The sequence below is a fragment of the Euleptes europaea genome, chromosome 16 (assembly GCF_029931775.1).
Source record: "Euleptes europaea isolate rEulEur1 chromosome 16, rEulEur1.hap1, whole genome shotgun sequence".
In the NCBI taxonomy this organism is placed as follows: Eukaryota; Metazoa; Chordata; class Lepidosauria; order Squamata; family Sphaerodactylidae; genus Euleptes; species Euleptes europaea.
In genome coordinates, this window is record NC_079327.1 from 35,655,990 (window position 1) to 35,674,807 (window position 18,818).

Consider the following 18,818-nt stretch of genomic DNA (forward strand, 5'->3'; position numbering starts at 1 on the left):
TTTTATTAAACCCGGAAATTTTAGAAAAGCCAAAAAAGCTGAATATAAAGGATCCAGCTTTTCCGAATAGTCAGAAATGTCCAGGTTTAATTAACACAAACCTGAAAAACACATGGCGCACAGCCAAATGCTGGGCTCGGCGGAGCCCAGTGTTCAGTTCTGCACCACTTCCGGCCTCCGAAGGTCCACATGCACTTCGGAGGCAGCCCAGTGTTTAGATCAGGGGTGTCGAACTCATTTGTGAGGAGGGCCACATATAACATAAATGTCACTTTGTCAGGGCTGACTATGCGTACCAAATAAATACCATAAAATGCCTACGTCTTTTATAAAGTTAGGGCCTCTAGTCCCTCACATTAATTTTTTTTCACATTTTAAACTGGGGGGGGGGGCTACCTTGGCTGGCAAGCGCCCAGGAATTACCTTTTCTAAGTCCACCATTTTAGATCCCCCCCTCAAATTTCCCTTTCGTATAGACTACATCTGGGTCTGTTTGCTATTTGTACATGTTAAATATACTTACCTTTCCATCTGCAGTCACTGCAAAAAGTGTCTGCTCACCACCAATTAATTGCACTGGCCTCAGTGTGGCTAGGGCTTCACATGGAGTTGGAACTTTGACCTTTGCCCCTTCAATGCCTCCAAGCTGTCCTCGATGATTATGGCCCCAACCATAAATAGTGCCGCTGCCCCCAGCAGAAAGGGTCCAGTCGTCAGGTCGCCTGTTGACAACAGGATAGGTAGTGTGGAAGTACAAAATTCACGGCATCCTCAACCTTGTGATACACCCCAATGAACTACCAATGAACATTTCATAAGCCCTTCAAACCTGTAGTTCTTTCTATACTCCAAATTACCTGTTCATCCACTGCACAAGTTGTTCATCCTGCTCTCGCTTAAAAACATCATGACTTTCATGTAGAACATCCATGTTTTCATTATCTGCCATTAATTCTCGAATTTTCTTGGCCACCTACAATACAAATCATACCACACCGTAACCCACCGCTAGTAAAAACAAAAACAAAAAAAACCCCATAACTGTCTCCATTTGTTGCATTTTGCTTGACCGCTACAGCTCTAATGAAATGATGCAGAAGATGCAAACCAGACCTCGTATGGGGGAAAGGCCACAGACTATGCCCTGGTAATCTTTTTGGCTGAAGGCAAGCAATGTATTTAACGTTCTCACATTTTACATGGCTGTTTCAGATAACCTTTTAAAGTTGCAAGGCTAGGCATGTTTACTTGGAAGTATGTCTTAAATTATTAAAGCTGGACTTACTCCCAAGTATACCAGGAAAGATTAAGCTTTTTTAAAAAACTATGTATTCCGCTATTCATGTATTCCACTTCTCCAGTACCTCATCAAGGAAGAGGCGAGGCAATGGTGTTCTTTTATCAAGGGCCACAGCAACCCTGGAGGCCATGCAGTATCTTCTAAACCAAGCCCATTTGTGTGTCTCTGCACAGCAGGGAAGAGTATCCAGTTCCAGATCACAAGCAAGGGCTACAAGGACCTACAGATAAAATACATTTCATTCAAAAACACAAAACATCTGCTGGACCATGTAATAAGATTACAAGCTGTCCCTTGGATGTCAATCTTTTAAAATAAATCTTTAATTTAAAATTTAAACCTACAGTAGGGATCTGCAATGTGGTTCCTCTGAGCGCAATATAGAATCCTCCGACATCCTTTCGGATACCAACCAAGTGTTTTTAGAAAGTGGGCAGGGCCAGTTGGGACTTTTTCCCAGCAAGGCTTCTGCTTGGCCACTGGAGATTTGATTGGCTGTGCAGGTTTTTTAGAATGTTGCTTTACAGTAGCTGCTACAGCACAGTCACTGTGCGACTGAAGTTGAGCTACAGCAGCCATTTTATGGCTGGCTCCACCTCCTGCGGCAGCCATTTTGTGACAGTCATTTTGTTTCTGCGCCCACCAAGCTGGGTCAGAATTCCAAAGGTGCCCGTGAGCTCAAAATGTTTGGGGACCGCTGACCAACAGCTTACTTTATCTACTATAAAACCACCTCCCATATCTCCTACCCTCTCTATAGCTACCCCAAGCAGTATTTTAAAAGGTAAAAAGGTAAAGGTCCCCTGTGCAAGCAACGGGTCATTCCTGACCCATGGGGTGACGTCACATCCTGACGATTTCTAGGCAGACTTTGTTTACAGGGTGGTTTGCCAGTGCCTTCCCCTGTCATCTTTCCTTTACCCCCAGCAAGCTGGGTACTCATTTTACCGACCTCAGAAGGACGGAAGGCTGAGTCGACCTTGAGCCGGCTACCTGAAGCCAACTTCCATCGGGATCAAACTCAGGTCATGAGCAGAGCTTGGACTGCTGTACTGCAGCTTACCACTCTGCACCACGGGGCTCTTATGCAGTATTTTTAGGACTGTGATAAAGGAATGTTTCCGTTTTTGTGGCTCCAATTGCCTATAAGCAATTTATCAAGAGCACTCCCATTTCTGGTTCCTAAACTCCGCCAAGTTTTTGCATCTCTGGTCGCATTACCTTAAAGAAAGGACTGTGGAGCAGCTGCTTGCCCCCTCTGACGATGGGATCTTCGTAATCAAATTGCCTCTGCAAAGCTTCAGGGAGGCCTTTAACCAGAGCAGCTAAAGCACTACCTGTGAAACTCTGAAAAAGTAATTGGGGGGGGGGAATCTTTTACAGCTTCTAAATAATTCTTGATAATGATTAAACTTTGCAATCAAGAGGTGGTAATTTAACTGTCAAACCACACTGCGTGCAGAGAACAATGTATTTCACCAACATAACCATGGAAACCAGAGGTCCTTGGTACATTGTCTGGTACCATCTAAATATTACAGATCACTCCAGATTTGTTTCTTTCCTGATTTTGTGCTGTGCTTTTCACACAACTCAGCACAATTTATGGTAGTAGAGAACAGAGAATGGTAATAGAGAATATTCACGCCATCCTTGGTAAAACTAATACCTGATTACAAGTTAGTTACCTACATGAAGACCATCAATCAAGAATCCACATGATATGCTATTTTTAGAAGTAAAACATTATGCAATTCTAGAGCTTTAAAAAGCCTAAAATATGTCTGGCATTACATGATTGGTTAGCATAGTAAGACTACATTGACTTGGCAATTCGTGATATTACCACTGGAAGGTTTGAAACTCTTACCATAGTTCGTGTTTCACTGTCATTATCTCCCAGTATTCGGTTGATGTTAATAGACTGGCCGAACTCTGTAGTTAACAGTTTACGTAGTCTTTGTAAGGCCCACATCCTGTGGCCAGCAGCTAAAAATGCACAGTAGGGAAAAAAAGAAATACGATTAGACTTAAAAGAACTGGTTTTAAAATGTACGGTCAGAAACCTCTCCACAGAGACTTGGAACGTACCTAGAGCACTCAGCTGAGCACATGCTGCCAGGGAAGCTGCCAAGCGGGGAACTATGCTCCTGTTGGAAGCAAAATTCAAACGGAAATCCAGCAGACACGTTACTAAATCCATTGAGGGGCAAGAAAGAATGCAGCGATCTGAAAGAAGATCTTTTGGACCTGTGGGCAGAAAACAGTACGAGGATTACCGTAATACTCCAATCTAACATCTGTTAAGAGAAATAGGCTAGTATTAATTGCAACCTGACCTGAGCCACTGGGAAAGAAAAAGGTAAAAATCTAAATACGCACCATAACTAAAATCAAAGCACAGCAAGAGTGCTTTTATCCTCGGATGAGGGCCCAACTAATCTCTCTGCTTTCACATACATAAGTTTCAAAAAACTGACGCAGCTCACAAAGACAAGACAAAAAGCTATACTGTACAATACTGAAATTGCAAGAAATGGGTTAGGTAAGAAGGCAAGAGTGCATTTTATGTATGCTCACTATCAGAAGACATTTGCTGAAAGGAACCTCCACTACAGAAATCTGATCTGTAGAATTTGTATACCACAAAACCCTTTACATATATGAAAAAGACTACGTAAGTACTGTGTTACCTTCCTTCACCCCACCCATCTTTCAGAGTTTAATGCAATTTAATATTCCAAAGGAAGGGAAAAGGGCAATAATAGCTCCAGTAAGCACAACGAGATTTCCCTTGGATATTTCTAATTGAGCTAACTGAATAACACATTTGGCTTTGGCTTAGATGAATATGACCATTGACAATCTTGTTAACAATTATCACCATCAAATGATAACGGGGTCACTTGAAGGTTTTTTCATCTTGGCTTTTCCAGCAATAGCCTTTGCAATCCAGGAATTTTCCTGCCATCAATGGAAGAACATCTCACTGTGGTTCAACTTATGATGTGAGCTGGTTGTTCACCAATGTTCTCTAACACTGATGCACTCAAACTCTTATTTCCCCCCTATTTACATTGCTTCTTACACTACTTGCGTGACTTATGCTGATAACAAGGCTCAGGTAAATTACATTTGCTAACACAATTAACTAATATATCCTAAAGCTGAATACGGCACTCACCTGCAGCTGGCATGATAGGATAAACAGTGAAGCGCCAACCCCATCCATTTACAGAACCATCACTGATAAACTTCCATTTTAATTCATCACCTGGAATACGCAGTTCACTAGACCAATCAGACCATTCACGACCTGTAAAATTGTAATGAGATACACAACTTAGATTGCAATCTATTTGGTGTAAAGGTAAAAGTCCCCTGTGCAAACACCGGGTCATTCCTGACCCATGGGGGGACGTCACATCCCCAACGCTTACTAGGCAGACTTTGTTTATGGCATGGTTTGCCAGTGCCTTCCCCAGTCATCTTCTCTTTACCCCCAGCAAGCTGGGTACTCGTTTTACTGACCTCAGAAGGATGGAAGGCTGAGTCAACCTTGAGCCGGCTACCTGAACCCAACTTCCATTGGGATCGAACTCAGGTTGTGAGCAGAGCTTGGACTGCAGCACTGCAGCTTACCACTCTGTGCCATGGGGCTCCTAATCTATTTTGGTACAGCCTTAAAAAAAAAAAATCACCCTACAAGGTGTTGTGTACATTAATGATACTATGTTTTTAACTTCACTGATGACTATGTAAGTCATACATAAAATCTGGTTATATGTATCAAAAAAGGGAGTTGAGCTCGGCTTACATAACATGATCTTCCCACCCTCCTGCTCCTGTTGAAAACTCATTTTTCAGAGTGGAGGGGCCAATGGGACAGCATGAAAAGAGACAGAGGGGTTACATGGGAGGTCCACAGACATCCATGACTTCCTCTTGCATGAACAAAAGCACCTTCTGCTTATATTATGATCTCTTTAAATACAAACCAATGTGACTTTGATACCAGTTGCTTCATCAGCTCCAAAGATCAGTGAAAGCAAACAGAAAATAAGTACTATTACATCTGAGACGCATAGAAAACAGAGGAAACAAATGGCATTAGAAAACCTGGTAGCTGCTCTCCTGATCCAAATTGTTCTCCTACTTCACACCTAAATTAAAACATGAGGGTAGGATAAGCAAGCACAATTAAAGTGCTAAATGATTATTTTCAAATTAAAGGTAGCAGTAGGTATGTCAAAGACTAGAAAAAGAAACTGATAAAAATAGTGGCATATGTAAAAAGGTTTTATCTATGCCCAATGAAATGAAATGTCTGACTTCATTACTTTAAAGCCTTATCAATTTTATCCTTGTTGAAGATTATGATTACTGAATCTCTCATATTGCTAATGTTATACTTGTTTTCCATCTGTTTCCCTCAAATTATTCTACACCACAGATCTGTAACACACTTTTTGTCAGTACTCCATGATAAACCATAAAATACTGAACATAAAATGAAGTGATTTGACATTCAGTCTCATTACCTGATCTGACAGAAACTATCCTGTTGACACCATCCATGACAGTAAGCGGGTCATGGCGACGCTCTGTGGAACACTGACGATCAAATTCTACCCTGAGTCCTTCAGCACCTAAAGATTAAAAGCCACAGAAGCAGCAATTTGATACTCTCATTCAAAATATGTCAGCACCAGAACTCTTAACAAAACTGAACAAGCCATATTCTTAATTTAATCGAGTATTTGGTGCTGAATGTACAGCAGAATTGTTTTCCAGCAGGGTAACTGAAAACCTTACATAAGCAGTGTCAAAGCTGCGGCCCATAGGCCACATCCGGCCCGTAGAGGCAGCCACCCACCCCGCTCCTCCCCTTCTGGCCACAGACTCAGGAAACATGGAGGAGCCTGCAGGCCATGCCAATCTGAATGCAGATTGGGATGGAATCAAGGCCAGATCTAGAGAGGGGCTGGCAACCAGGGGCACTGCAGTGGCAGCCAGAGGCTACGGGTGCATCTGTCTGCTTGGCTGCTGCTTCCTCCTCGGTCTGTGGTGGCAAGACCGAGGTTGAGCGCCAAACTCCCAAAGTTCCTTCATTTCAGGCCTCCCTGCGGAGCTTGGAGAGTGCCCAGGCTTGCGAGGGGGCCTCGGGGTCGTTGGAAATACGCGTGAGATAGTGGCGACCAGGCAGGGGCTGCTCTGGGCATCTCCCTGCCTGCCATGGTCTCTTCTCAGCAGAAGCCCTATCTTGTGCTCTTCACTCCATGCACCCTGTCCCCTCCCCTCCCTCAGAAGCCTGAATGACCAGGTGGCCTAGGTCGTGGCAGAAGCCCCTGCTGCCTGGCCAACTGCAAAAGTTTCTGCTACAGCAAATCCACTGCAGGTTCCAGGTTTTGTGCCCTTCTAGCATTTCTTTTTCCCACACCGCACCACTGTACCCCTCACAGGGCTCCAGACTCGCTGTTCCTGCCGCTTGTTCAGCCTGAGAGGGATTTCGTTGAGCTCTCAGAAGAGGGGAAAAGAGACAGCCTTGATGCAGACTCTTGTCTGCATAGCGCCCACCCCCTGGGGGAGATTTTCATTTGCGTTTTTCCCCTGGTAGAGTCTGCTTTTCATATAGTTAGCTTAAACACAATAAAATATACAAGAGCAGAAGCGGGTGCCGTTGACACTCAACAAACACATTATTTCCCTTTTAATTCACACAGTCTAGATGCTCTTCATTTTCAGAGCTGGGAAACAACAAATCCAATTAGATCGCTGTTTTAACATTCTGTTTCAGAGGCTTTTTGCGGTCAACTGTTTCTTATGGCTGAACTTTGAGTGTTGACATGTTCCCTTTTCTTTCTTTGGCTGCAATTTGTTAGATTTTGGATTGGGTTTTAAAGGAAGTTCGATTTTCCTGTATGATACTTATTAATGATAGATCTACAATTTTAACTTGCTCAATTTTAAATTTATTGTAACCCACTTTGTAAACCTGTGTGGGTCAAAAAGTGGCGGAAATGTTTTTTTTAAGAATGCACTAGCTGTTTGAAGTTAATCCAGTTGGATATTTGCTTCTATTTTTATAGCAGTCAAGGCAACAGTGGACTTTCTATTTCAGTGGTTTGTAAGAAAAGGTATTTTGACAAGAACAGTATTTGTTTATTAAGGCAGCTCACAACCAGATAAAATCCACAAAATAAAATGATATCCTCATAAAAGTCAAAAAAATATATAGTAAGTAAAAGGATTGATCAGCTAGCCAAAAAACTGAAAACCAAGCAGAAGGCAGCTACCAGACATGTTTCAGAGACCATAAGACTTCTTTTGTGCCTGAGGTGCCACTGCAGAAACGTACCCACTCAAAATTGCTACAGCACAGATTTTGATGCAGTTGTTCAGAGCAAGAGGTGTCAGTTATCAAAGTCCGGTAATAAAAGGAAAATAATGTAAGCTTGTTTGTATTTAAAGTAAAAAAATAATGACTTTGCCTGTGTCTTCTATAAAGTTTGTATCTCCGGGACCTGGCATTACATGTTTTGTTATTTATTTATTTGATACACATGGCCCATCCCGTCCAAACGACACTCTTAACAAAGGAGTTCGACACCCCTGATTTACATGGTGAAAGCATCAACGCACTTATAGATGTGTGCATAGCTTTATAAGAAAAGCCATGCTGAAACTTTAGCTCTTACAGACGTTTTTGTTGAGCTTTCTTGCACTGGAAACATGGAAACAACCCATGATTTGTTGAAGTTTATTAAAGCACTGAGAATGGAATTTTTTTTTAAAAAAAGAGCAAAACTATATCTGCCATTTTCAAGAAAAAGGATTTTAAGTGAACACCACTACTTCAGAATTAGTTTACCTATATCTCAGTCACGTATTAATGATTAACACAGTAGAACCACTCTACTACATGAACATTAGCAACATAATGAGAGTATCGTTTTATCACTCTCTAACCTTCAAATGTGTAAAAGGTAAAGGTAAAGGTCCCCTGAGCAAGCACCGGGTCATTACTGACCCATGGGGTGATGTCACATCCTGACTTTACTAGGCAGACTTTGTTTATGGGGTGGTTTGCCAGTGCCTTCCCCAGTCATCTTCCCTTTACCCCCAGCAAGCTGGGTACTCATTTTACAGACCTCAGAAGGATGGAAGGCTGAGTCAACCTTGAGCCGGCTACCTGAAACCGACTTCCGTCAGGATCGAACTCAGGTCGTGAGCAGAGCTTGGACTGCAGTACTGCAGCTTACCACTAAATGTGTACATAAGGACAATCAAGCTATTTTGACATGACCTCGAAACAATTCATATACTACTTTTTCCATCTGTATTTATCAATAAGCGTAAGACTTTTCTGCAGCCTCATACTACTATGATGGAACCACCAATGTTTGTAAAAAAAATTAAAGGAAACAGAAAGCCCCTAATACATCTGCATACCATTAAGGGCACATTGCCTTCCAGAGTATACCTTACTGAAAATTTATTACCTGGTATTTTAACAGTGCCGCTGGTAGAAGTATCGTCTGTATATGGGTGACTGCTTTCCACCACTACCGGTTGTGAAGACAGGCGGCCACTCTGTGAATCAGTGGCCACATCTTCCAGCTCTGTTACGCACAGCTCCAACAACATATCAGCGACCTGAAAATACAAATATTTTGTAACTGTATGCAAAAAGTGCTGCTAATGTACTATGCTACAGGAAAGATGAGAGAATTAAAGTCATGCTGTTCAGATACCGCCTAATTCCCCCAGAAACTTCTGATATTTCATAGCGCACAGTGTCAACTGGGAATTCAGAATATGTTTCTGCTACTCAAATAGGTTTTGCCTCAGCCTAACCAAAATCCCAGTGTCGAATCATGTGAAATTAACCTCTGCTACATGGTCTATAGCAGTGGTTCCCAAACTTTTTGGACCACCGCCCCCTTGGCTCCACAAACTCAACCCCAGCGCCCCCTACTCTATCCCACAACCCCCAGAGGGTGATACTGCCCACTTTGGGAACCTTTGGTCTATAGCAATGACAGCGAGAGCACACAGGGAAGAGAATGACAGAATTACTAACAAGACCACTAGGCTAGTATGGATTTCTGGGAGTAAGTGTGAAAGACTAATATCCCAGGACACTTTACCTTGTCACAAGCATTTCAATATGCTTAAGAGAGAAGTACAGGTATAGATGTGCAACTGATGAATTGAGTTCGCATTTATGAAAGCTTAGGCTAGAATAAACAGTATTAGTCTCTAAGGTGACACTGGACTTCTGTTTAATTTCACAGATACAGGAGTAACCAATGACAAAAAATGGCAGTCTCTCTGACCAACCTGGGGATAAGCAGTGCCCATGCCAGACAGTACAGCCGAAAGAACTTCCTTTCCTTTCTCCCCAGCACGACTGGACACGGCGAGCTTCAGCAGGTCAACCATGACTCTGGTGTCATCTGGTACCAGAAGGCCAGTGAATTCATCCAGGTACTGGGGCTCTGGGCCAGAGGCTTTACTTTGGCTTTCCACATCCTTCGAAAGAAAACGGAAAGGAATGCATGAAAGCTTTGACTATATTATCACTAGTCAAGGGGTCTCACAACTTGCTCTAGATGTGAAAGAGCAGTAATGGATGTGGTCAAGCATTATCCACTGAGACAAACATCTACAGCTATGAATTCTACAGTTCCACTAGCTACACACTTATCTTCAGATTACTTGTTACCTCTTCAGTACTTCAAAACATGAAGAAATCTATAATTTTTTCAGATCGAAAGTTTCATAATTCTAAATAAATAACCTGCATTCCTCATGTTACATTATTTATTAACAGACAAGTGTGGCGGCAATGATAGGCTATATTTAACTCCTTTCTCCTACAAAGCTTCCAAAATAGAAAAGGGATTTTAAAAAAGAGAGAGAGATGTGAAAAGATACTAGCCCAGAAATGAGAATGTAGCATTGTTTTCCGTTATATCTACAAGCTCAGCCTCAGAAGAGCTAATTAATCAAAGGTTCTATAGCATCAGGAAACCCTACAAACAAGCTTGAACACAGTAGCTTGGATCCTATGATGTGCAAGCAGGAAGCAGTGCAGTTCTGCTTGAGCAAGACACTGTGCAACACCTAGCACTTTCCCGCTTATATACTATAGTGCCTGGAAACTAGTTGCACAAGATCTTAAAAGTAAAGGTAAAGGTCCCCTGTGCAAGCACCGGGTCCCGACGTTTACTAGTCAGACTTTGTTTACGGCGTGGTTTGCCAGTGCCTTCCCAGTTGTCTTCCCTTTACCCCCAGCAAGCTGGGTACTCATTTTACCGACCTCGGAAGGATAGAAGGCTGAGTCAACCTTGAGCCGGCTACCTGAAACCAACTTCCGTCGGGATCGCACTCAGGTCGTGAGCAGAGCTTGGACTGCAGTACTGCAGCTTACCACTCTGCGCCATGGGGCTCCTCAAGATCTTACACAAATGGAAATACATTGGGGATATAATAGGTTTGACTCAGCACAACCAGTCACCACAGTATTTTTCTTGCATTTCCCCTTGTGCAAGAGCTCTAATGCAAATGGAAAGTTTGCTCTGTATCCAACCCAGTATGTGCATTATGGCTTCTCAATCACCACCTCCTTTCAGAGACTTTGGAGGAAATATAATTCAACTCTATTTCTAGCAGTAAGAATGAGCCCCAGTACTTCTTTGGTTTTGGTCATGGTCTCTGCTATTATACTGGCTGCTCCAGGATCATCTGTGACAGGAATGAAAGGACGAGAGGAGGCCGCCGCAGCTGAAGGCGTCACAGCAGAGGGAGTCACAGCATCTTCTGCAGAAGCCACCTAAGACAAGTAGAACAGTACAACTGCAACAGGGGTTTTGCAAATGCCAACCCGCTAACTCTGTGTTTAAGCACTGTCAATGGCCATAAGAATATAACATGTTGCCAACATAGACTAACTTTACAACTACGCCTAGAGCAGGGGTCCCCAACCTTTTTGAGCCTGCAGGCACTTTTGGAATCCTGACACAGGGTGGTGGATGCAGCCGCAAAACAGCTGCTGTAGCTTATCTTCCGACACACAGTGAAGATCCTCGTGCTGCAGCCAAAGCAATGTTTTCAAAAATATGCACAGCCAATCAAATCTCCAGCAGCCAATCAGAAGCCTTGCTGGGCAACAGCCCCACCTGACCCCTCCCACTTTCTAAAAATACTTGGCGGGTACCATGGCACCCGTGGGCACAACATTGGAGACCCCTGGTCTAGCAGCTACTTCAAAAAGTATGCTCTGTATTCTGGAAGCCCATCATCTTGCCAAGATGCAGACAACAAAGATACCATCCAAAAAAAGCAAGGCTTAATTTCAGTATTGGAATTTTATTCTGGAGTCTCTCTTTAAGTCAAGATTGAAATGAATCTAAAATGAACTTTAGCATTTGTGTTATTTATTATTTTATTTATGGCTGTGATTTCACACACTTACCATAAGCTACCTTACAGCCTTTCGGTAGAAACGTAGTATATAATTTCTAATAAATAAAATATAGGAAAAAAATGCCTATTTTTTGGGTAGGCCTGCTTCAGCTGCTAAAAACTGACAGTTTATTCTCCCAAATGGAGGGTATTTCTCTTGCGCTCTCTCACACATGCAGTTTTTTAAAGCTAGCAAACTGGATTGTGAACCAGCTGATCCAATTAACACTAGGGCTATGGAAGACAGGTAAACCAAGCAGATTATGGATGGAAAGTTTTTCAGCTTTATATTATAAAATGCCCTACCTCTTATTAGCATAGCGTATTTCAACCCGAAAAAAGGCTGAATTTACCTCAGCCCTCCTGTCTTGCCACGGAGGTGGGCTCAGTCGTTCTTCTAGGTCCACTGCTAGGATACTTTCTTCTTCACTGGGAGCGCTGCTTGTGGACGACAGGTCTGGAGGTGGCGCAGGAGACGAGGACAGACATTCCACTGGCGCAATCATGCTTGCAGGCATCAGGGCTCCAACAACAGCATCCCTAAATCAAAACCATACTGTTCATAATAGTCTGCTGCTATACTGCCAGTATAGGAGTCCAAGATGTACAGAATTAAAGCATTCATCCAATCCTGGCACTAACAAAGGAGTCTCTCGATGAAAGCATGCCTAATAGATGAAACCACAGAACATAAGAATATCATCATCTTTACAAGTAAGCAATGCACAAAGGGCTTGAGTAAGACTGATATTTCCAAACACAAAGAAGATCTTGACTTAGTTTCTTGTTTGGTCTATGTTGGTTAAGGAGACCTTTGCATTGTCAATATGTCTTAAAAAACAATAAAGTGTTACTTGTTAATAAGCAGACTTAACACCAGACAGAAAAGCCACCTAGCAATGCCATAAGAGGTAAAGGTCCCCTGTGCAAGCAACGGGTCATTCCTGACCCATGGGGTGACGTCATATCCCGACGTTTACTAGGCAGACTTTGTTTACGGGGTGGTTTGCCAGTGCCTTCCCCAGTCATCTTCCCTTTACCCCCAGCAAGCTGGGTGCTCATTTTACCGACCTCGGAAGGATGGAAGGCTGAGTCAACCTTGAGCCGGCTACCTGAAACTAACTTCCGTTGGGATTGAACTCAGGTCGTGAGCAGAGTTTGGACTGCAGTACTGCAGCTTACCACTCTGTGCTAAGGGGCTCTTAGCAATGCCATGCCAATACCAACTAAATGTTTCACAAAAGAACGCTGCTTCAGACAATGAGATGGAATCAGTTAAATCCTCACTCCAGATGGTGCTCTTGCTGTTAAATTTTGGATTATCAAAACCTCCAAAAGACAGCAGGAAACCTGAGTCTATTAATACCTGAGACCAGTTTGGTACTGATGATACACACACTTACCTGGCATACATGATCTGTAATGCTGTCAGTATATGAGACAATGCCTGCTGCTTGGCTAGGTTGCCATCTAGTGACAAAAGGATCTTGGCAAGCGAAGGGCGATTCGGTTTAGAACTATTTGCACCACTGATTTTGTTACTAGCAGCAGAAGAATCTGCATCGGATGGGACACCTATTGGAAATTTTAAAAATTAAGGTTTCCATTAAGAATTCATACAATAAAAGAGCAGGTATACCTAAAAACAGCAGTATCCCAAAGGTGCTGGGTCAGTTTGGCCCACAGCCACAACACATCACCTGCACCAAATGCCCAATACACAGCTATACAACTGCCCCCCTCCATACTACTGTCTAATATATTGGTTCATTTCTTCTTCATCACTATTTCTCCACTCTCTCCCCCTCTACTTACCCACCCACCCTTTCCCCCATTACAATCAGTGCTTTCCAACAACTCACATCCAACATGAAGGAAAGCTGGCATTCTAGTCATTCCAGTTTAAAAAAAAATGTAAACCAGAGAAATGTTCGTAATTCAACTGAAAATCTTCATTTAAAAAATTAATAACATGAACTAAGCTTGCCCTGTTTGTTATGCTCAGAGGAGTAACTAAACCAAATGAGATTTTCTCCAGCTTTTAGACCCAAAATGATTAGCCACAAATTGTTCGGATGACCTGTCTTATTATCTATATACACAGTAGTGTCCTTTTAGGATTTTATGTAGTCTCCAGTGTATTTTATACTTGGAATTCCTAGTTTTAATGTCTTTAGTATATGTCTGGCTATGGGCCGTAATCAATAAATGATTGAGTGAACTTAACTGACTAGGTCCGGCCGTTTTGCTGGTTGCGCCACAATGCCTGCAGCTGAACCTTGCTCTCGGTTTCCCTTTCCCCGTGCGATCTTTCAAGAAGGGGTGCCCAATGTGCTGTGCCCACAGACACAGTGTAAACACTGTGGCACAACCAGCAAAATGGCAGGACCTAGTCAGTTTGAGTCTAAAGGCTGGAGAAAATCTCATTTGGTTTAGTGATTCCTCTGAGGCCATGATGCCCACAGACACTTTTCCTGGTGCCTGCCAAGTGTTTTTAGAGAACAGGCTGGACCAGATGGGCCCTTTTGCCCAGCAGGACTTCTGATTGTCCAGTGAAGATCTGATTGGCAGTGCAGATTTTTTAAAATGTTGCATTGGTAGCAGCTGCTGCCACCACAGCAGTCACTATGCGACTGAATATCTACAAGAATATGTGTACGCAAGAAAATATTTTAAAACAATATCTTCTGCCTGAAATATTAGAAGTTACTGTAAAAGCCCTGCATTAACTCACTCCCTGAAATCTTGCGGCTTGCCTCACCTCTTTTGGCAGCCCTTTTGTGGTTGCAGCCATCACACTGTCAAAAATCCAAAAGTGCCCACAGACTCAAAAAAGGTCGGGGAACCCCTGCTTTTACAGCTGTGTGTGCCTGGGTCACAGCAGGGTGAGAATGGCTCAGCAGATTAATCACACCTGCCAACCAGAACACTTAACTGCTTTGATTAGTAGAGTTGCCAACTGGCAGTGGCTGAATTGTTCTGCTCCTTTAATAGAGGCTTAATGGCATTGGTTACTAGGGTTGCCATCTTGTCTGGTGGTGATGGTGGTGGAATGTTCCATCCCTTTAATAGAGGCTCAATTGTATATTATTTACCAGGTGATGTTATTAACCTCTCTGTCATGAAAAGCTTCAGTTGCTCAATTAAGGCTCAATTAAAGGGATAGGACATTTCTCTCCAAGCCAGCTGGCAACTCTACTGGTTATAGATGAGTTTCCAGATTTAATTCAAGGTGCTGGTTAATACCTATAAAGTACTTAATTGCCTGGCAACTAAACATCTGCAGGACCACCTCTTCCAATACGCTCCACTTAACTGAATTTAGAAGGAAATTTTTATGAAAACGGGAGCCTATTGTGGTTTTAATGTGTGTTGGAAGCTTATGAATTTTTTTTGTATTCATGGTTGATTTTTAATTTTAAGCCCCCTTGCATCTCGATGTGAAAGGTGGTCAAGAAATAAGTAAATTAGATTCGGCAACAATAAAAATAAGAAAAATGTTGCAATGAAGGAAGCTAAAGCAGAATCCACGTGTGAGTGCAGGGTCTAGGGCCCTCTGTCATTTCCGTTTAACAATAGTTATGTGCCTGAATCAAGAACTTTGCAGTGGAAAAGGACTGGGGAGGGGATTCTTCTTCACATATTCATGTGTTCATTCTGCAGAAAACAACTGTAATGTGCTGAAAACAGGGAGGCTTTCTCCTTGCCTGCAATAAGGGATGGACTGGGTGAGGAAATCCCTGAGGTTTCATACCAATTGCAGGGCAGGGGAATTCACAGGTAGGAATATGTTTCCCATTTAAAACAAGTTTATTAACTTCCCTGAATACATGACATAACCATAGTAAAAGAATCCAAATAAAAATGAGTCACACAATTGAGCCACATTATAAATACAAGCACCTGTTCACACTCTTATCGGAATTCATATAACCCAAGGGGCCACACTATTAACATTGGAATCCCTTTTGAAGAATTCTAGTATGAACAAAACATCTAAAAACCAAATGCATTCTAAAACCACGTCTCCCTTTCTCTCCTTAATGTCTGTTAACCAGTTTGGCCCTGGCTGGCAAACAGTCTCTTTAAACAGAGACTGAAGATACAGAAAGACTATCTATGACTATTATACTATTTTCAGGGTGGGAGGAATAAAACACCCTTCCCTGTGCCCTAGATCACATTGGAAAAAGCAGCTTAGGTGCAGAGTTAGACAGATCCGTGGGATCAGGAGCTATGCTGTAGGCCAGATAGGAATTACTATTGCGCCTGATTTGAATTCTGTTAGGTATGCTTTCCTTTTCTAAAAATACACACCAGAAATTTCCCCATGCTCCTCCCATATTTCCTTCCCCATTTACACAATTTTAAAAGGGAAAAATGATAGTTTTATGTTACCCAAATAAGATGCGCCTAAAGGGTCTCTAGCTGTTTGAAAGAGAACTGGTTCATGCACAGATGGTGTGGCAACATCCATAGTTGTCCATGCCACGCTATGGGAAGATCCACACGCAACACGAGTGATTTTCTGGCCTTCTAAACCCTGCACCAGGGTGGGCTTTCTGTTTACTGTAGTAGTCCCATTGCCTTGTTGTCCATGATCGTTATCACCCCAAGCATAAACCTGCCAATAAAAATCAAATAATTATGCGCATTAATCTTTTCAACCAACATTTCATCTACAAGATATACCAAATCAGAGGGAGAACATCTCTGCCACAGTATCTAATATATGAATCATGGCTTAAATCTAATTATAACCTTTTTGCTTCATGCTTTTGTGACATTTGTGTGCTTATTAATTGTTTTAGGACTGACATTTTACTATTTTAAAAATGAAGCTTACAGTTTTTTAAGTGGATGCCAATTGAACAGCATAATGGTATGCCACCCAATAACTAGAGTCAAGAATGTCTTTATAACGTTCAATCTAAAGGAAAGGCTTTTATTCATTTCCCATTTCACTAAAACAGAATGCAGTGTAGTAATGAATTTACTTCATAACTGTTAGTTACTATAAAGCCCAAATGTAGACCAAACAAACTGAAACAGTGGCTTACTATATGGATTTCTTCTCATGGGTGGATAGATGGTACCCTGACTAAAGTTACTTCTCTCACTCACTCTATAGGTAGGTTCATGCAAACTAGGAGTTTTCTTATCCTTTCTCATGAGGAGAGGCCCCTCCCCTCCCCAAATTTCAAGACCTATAACAGCAGAACCTCATCAAAGAATAGTTACATTGAGTCCACCTCTTCCCCCTCTGGAATGAATGGAGAGGAGCCAGAAAAAACTCCCTCTGATGCCTCATTTTTGTTTCCTTTTCGTTCCCCATTTTATGAGGTCTGTTTGGTTGTCTATATTTCTTTTAACCCATTAACAAAAGCTGGGATACAGAGAGGCTATGATCCAATATGAGGGGAGGAGACAGAATCCCATGGAACCAGGGGTGGGTTACTGGGAGAAATTGGCCCTCGTAGGTAGTAATCATCCCTTGTCTGGAAGACCAGCCCCTATTCCTTTACCAAGAATGGCCATTGTCTATGCTCAGAGTGCAGTACAATTGAGTCAGAGGTTCTCTGCCTGATGGGGATGGTAAGAGTCCAGATCAACATAGGGCCCCCTCAGCATCTTTTTTGGAGTCAACTCCCATCACATCTTTGCAGGCCCCCTTCCCTCCACAGCTCTTTTATGCAATTTCTGCCATGTCTCATTTGTGAGTGTTTTGCTGGCATAAGAGCTGTCTTCCTTTCCAGCCTACTAGCTTGGACAAAGAATGACTCCAGTGTTGTTGTTGTTTTCTTTTGAAAATCAGAGCAGAGCTCTATAGCCACAGGCAGGAGTAGAATGGAAAAGGCAAGGGTTAACTTGCACAGCCCAGCCCAGCCAGTGAAGCCAAATGGGAGAAGCAACCTTCAACAGGATATCCTCTTCCACTCAGCGAGAAATGAACACCAGGAACAAAACAAAAGAACTGGTTAACAGAAGTCCCAAACTAACTGTCTTAGCAAAAAGAGGTTGTAGTTAGCCACACTGGTCCAAGACAAAAGCCAAAAAGAAGAACAAAAGCCATGTAATAACTAAAAAAAATAAAGTATTTTAATTTCCTTCCAATCCACTAAGGTGAGATGTAGACAGGCACTGTCTAATACAAAGGGAGGAGATGCCTAATAAAAGGTATTGCATATCTTTGGCGCTCGATTTTGGATTCTCAGCAAAGTAATTTCACTAAAATTCAAAGCATAGCTTCCTGGTTGCTATTTTACACCAGAGGTATTTGCTGACTAAAGATCGTTTATATAATACATTTGTACTATTTTTCTGCCTATGAAAAAAAGTGATAAGATTTCCATTAGCTAAGACAGATCTACTTGGCCCTCATCATTTCATATTTTATTTTTTTAAATGTATTTTGGACTTATATCTTGTACTCTATCCCGGCCGCAGCCGGGCTCAGAGCGGCTATCATCCATTAAAACATAGTAGTACAACAAATAACAAAATATAAAATGAATATAATGGACAATCTTCCACAAATTGGTGGGCCCAATATGAAAATAATTGCCTCTCCATTTTGTCAATGAAAAGATGAAAAATATGATGGAAAATACCCCACAGCTTTATTAGAAAAACTCACTGCTGTCTGATAAGCATAAAAAAGAACAGTTAACACTGGTAACAGTTTTAAGAAGCTCACTACTCTATTCCATTGCTGGATTTAGTGCATTTTTGCTTTTTAACAGGCTCTCAACATTCAGTCCTGAACAGAATATCACACCATTTTTAAAAGGGCCTTTTAAACAGGTTCATACCAGTGTCGGGATCAAGTTGACAAGTTCTTCTTACCTGGCCTGTGTCAGTGACAGCCAGACAATGGAGTGCACCAACAGCCACATGCACGATCTTCTTTCCCCTCAGTCCTTCCACTACTTGAGGTTTTCTCACATGAACATCAGTGCCATGTCCAAGCCTGAAATAGTCACCCTTGCCCCTGAATACAAAGCAGGCAAATATTTGAATTAAAAGCTACTCTAAACAAGCAAAACAT

The 18,818-nt window shown here is 42.1% G+C and overlaps 1 protein-coding gene across 2 annotated transcripts in view; it reads right to left on the reverse strand.

Moving 5' to 3' along the window:
* The window catches only part of HERC2 (HECT and RLD domain containing E3 ubiquitin protein ligase 2), a 123,472-nt gene that overhangs the window by 23,707 nt on the left and 80,947 nt on the right, over nucleotides 1-18,818 (reverse strand). For both annotated transcript variants that reach the window (XM_056862057.1, XM_056862056.1), the window contains exons 63-77: nucleotides 18,617-18,761; nucleotides 16,169-16,394; nucleotides 13,174-13,345; nucleotides 12,124-12,310; nucleotides 10,998-11,138; nucleotides 9,644-9,835; nucleotides 8,803-8,956; nucleotides 5,842-5,949; nucleotides 4,485-4,616; nucleotides 3,392-3,550; nucleotides 3,171-3,289; nucleotides 2,522-2,647; nucleotides 1,365-1,520; nucleotides 858-973; nucleotides 524-722 (exon numbers count right to left, since the gene is read on the reverse strand). In XM_056862057.1, the coding sequence (XP_056718035.1) occupies nucleotides 524-722; nucleotides 858-973; nucleotides 1,365-1,520; nucleotides 2,522-2,647; nucleotides 3,171-3,289; nucleotides 3,392-3,550; nucleotides 4,485-4,616; nucleotides 5,842-5,949; nucleotides 8,803-8,956; nucleotides 9,644-9,835; nucleotides 10,998-11,138; nucleotides 12,124-12,310; nucleotides 13,174-13,345; nucleotides 16,169-16,394; nucleotides 18,617-18,761 (2,332 nt within the window). The remainder of the gene's footprint in view (nucleotides 1-523; nucleotides 723-857; nucleotides 974-1,364; nucleotides 1,521-2,521; nucleotides 2,648-3,170; nucleotides 3,290-3,391; nucleotides 3,551-4,484; nucleotides 4,617-5,841; nucleotides 5,950-8,802; nucleotides 8,957-9,643; nucleotides 9,836-10,997; nucleotides 11,139-12,123; nucleotides 12,311-13,173; nucleotides 13,346-16,168; nucleotides 16,395-18,616; nucleotides 18,762-18,818) is intronic.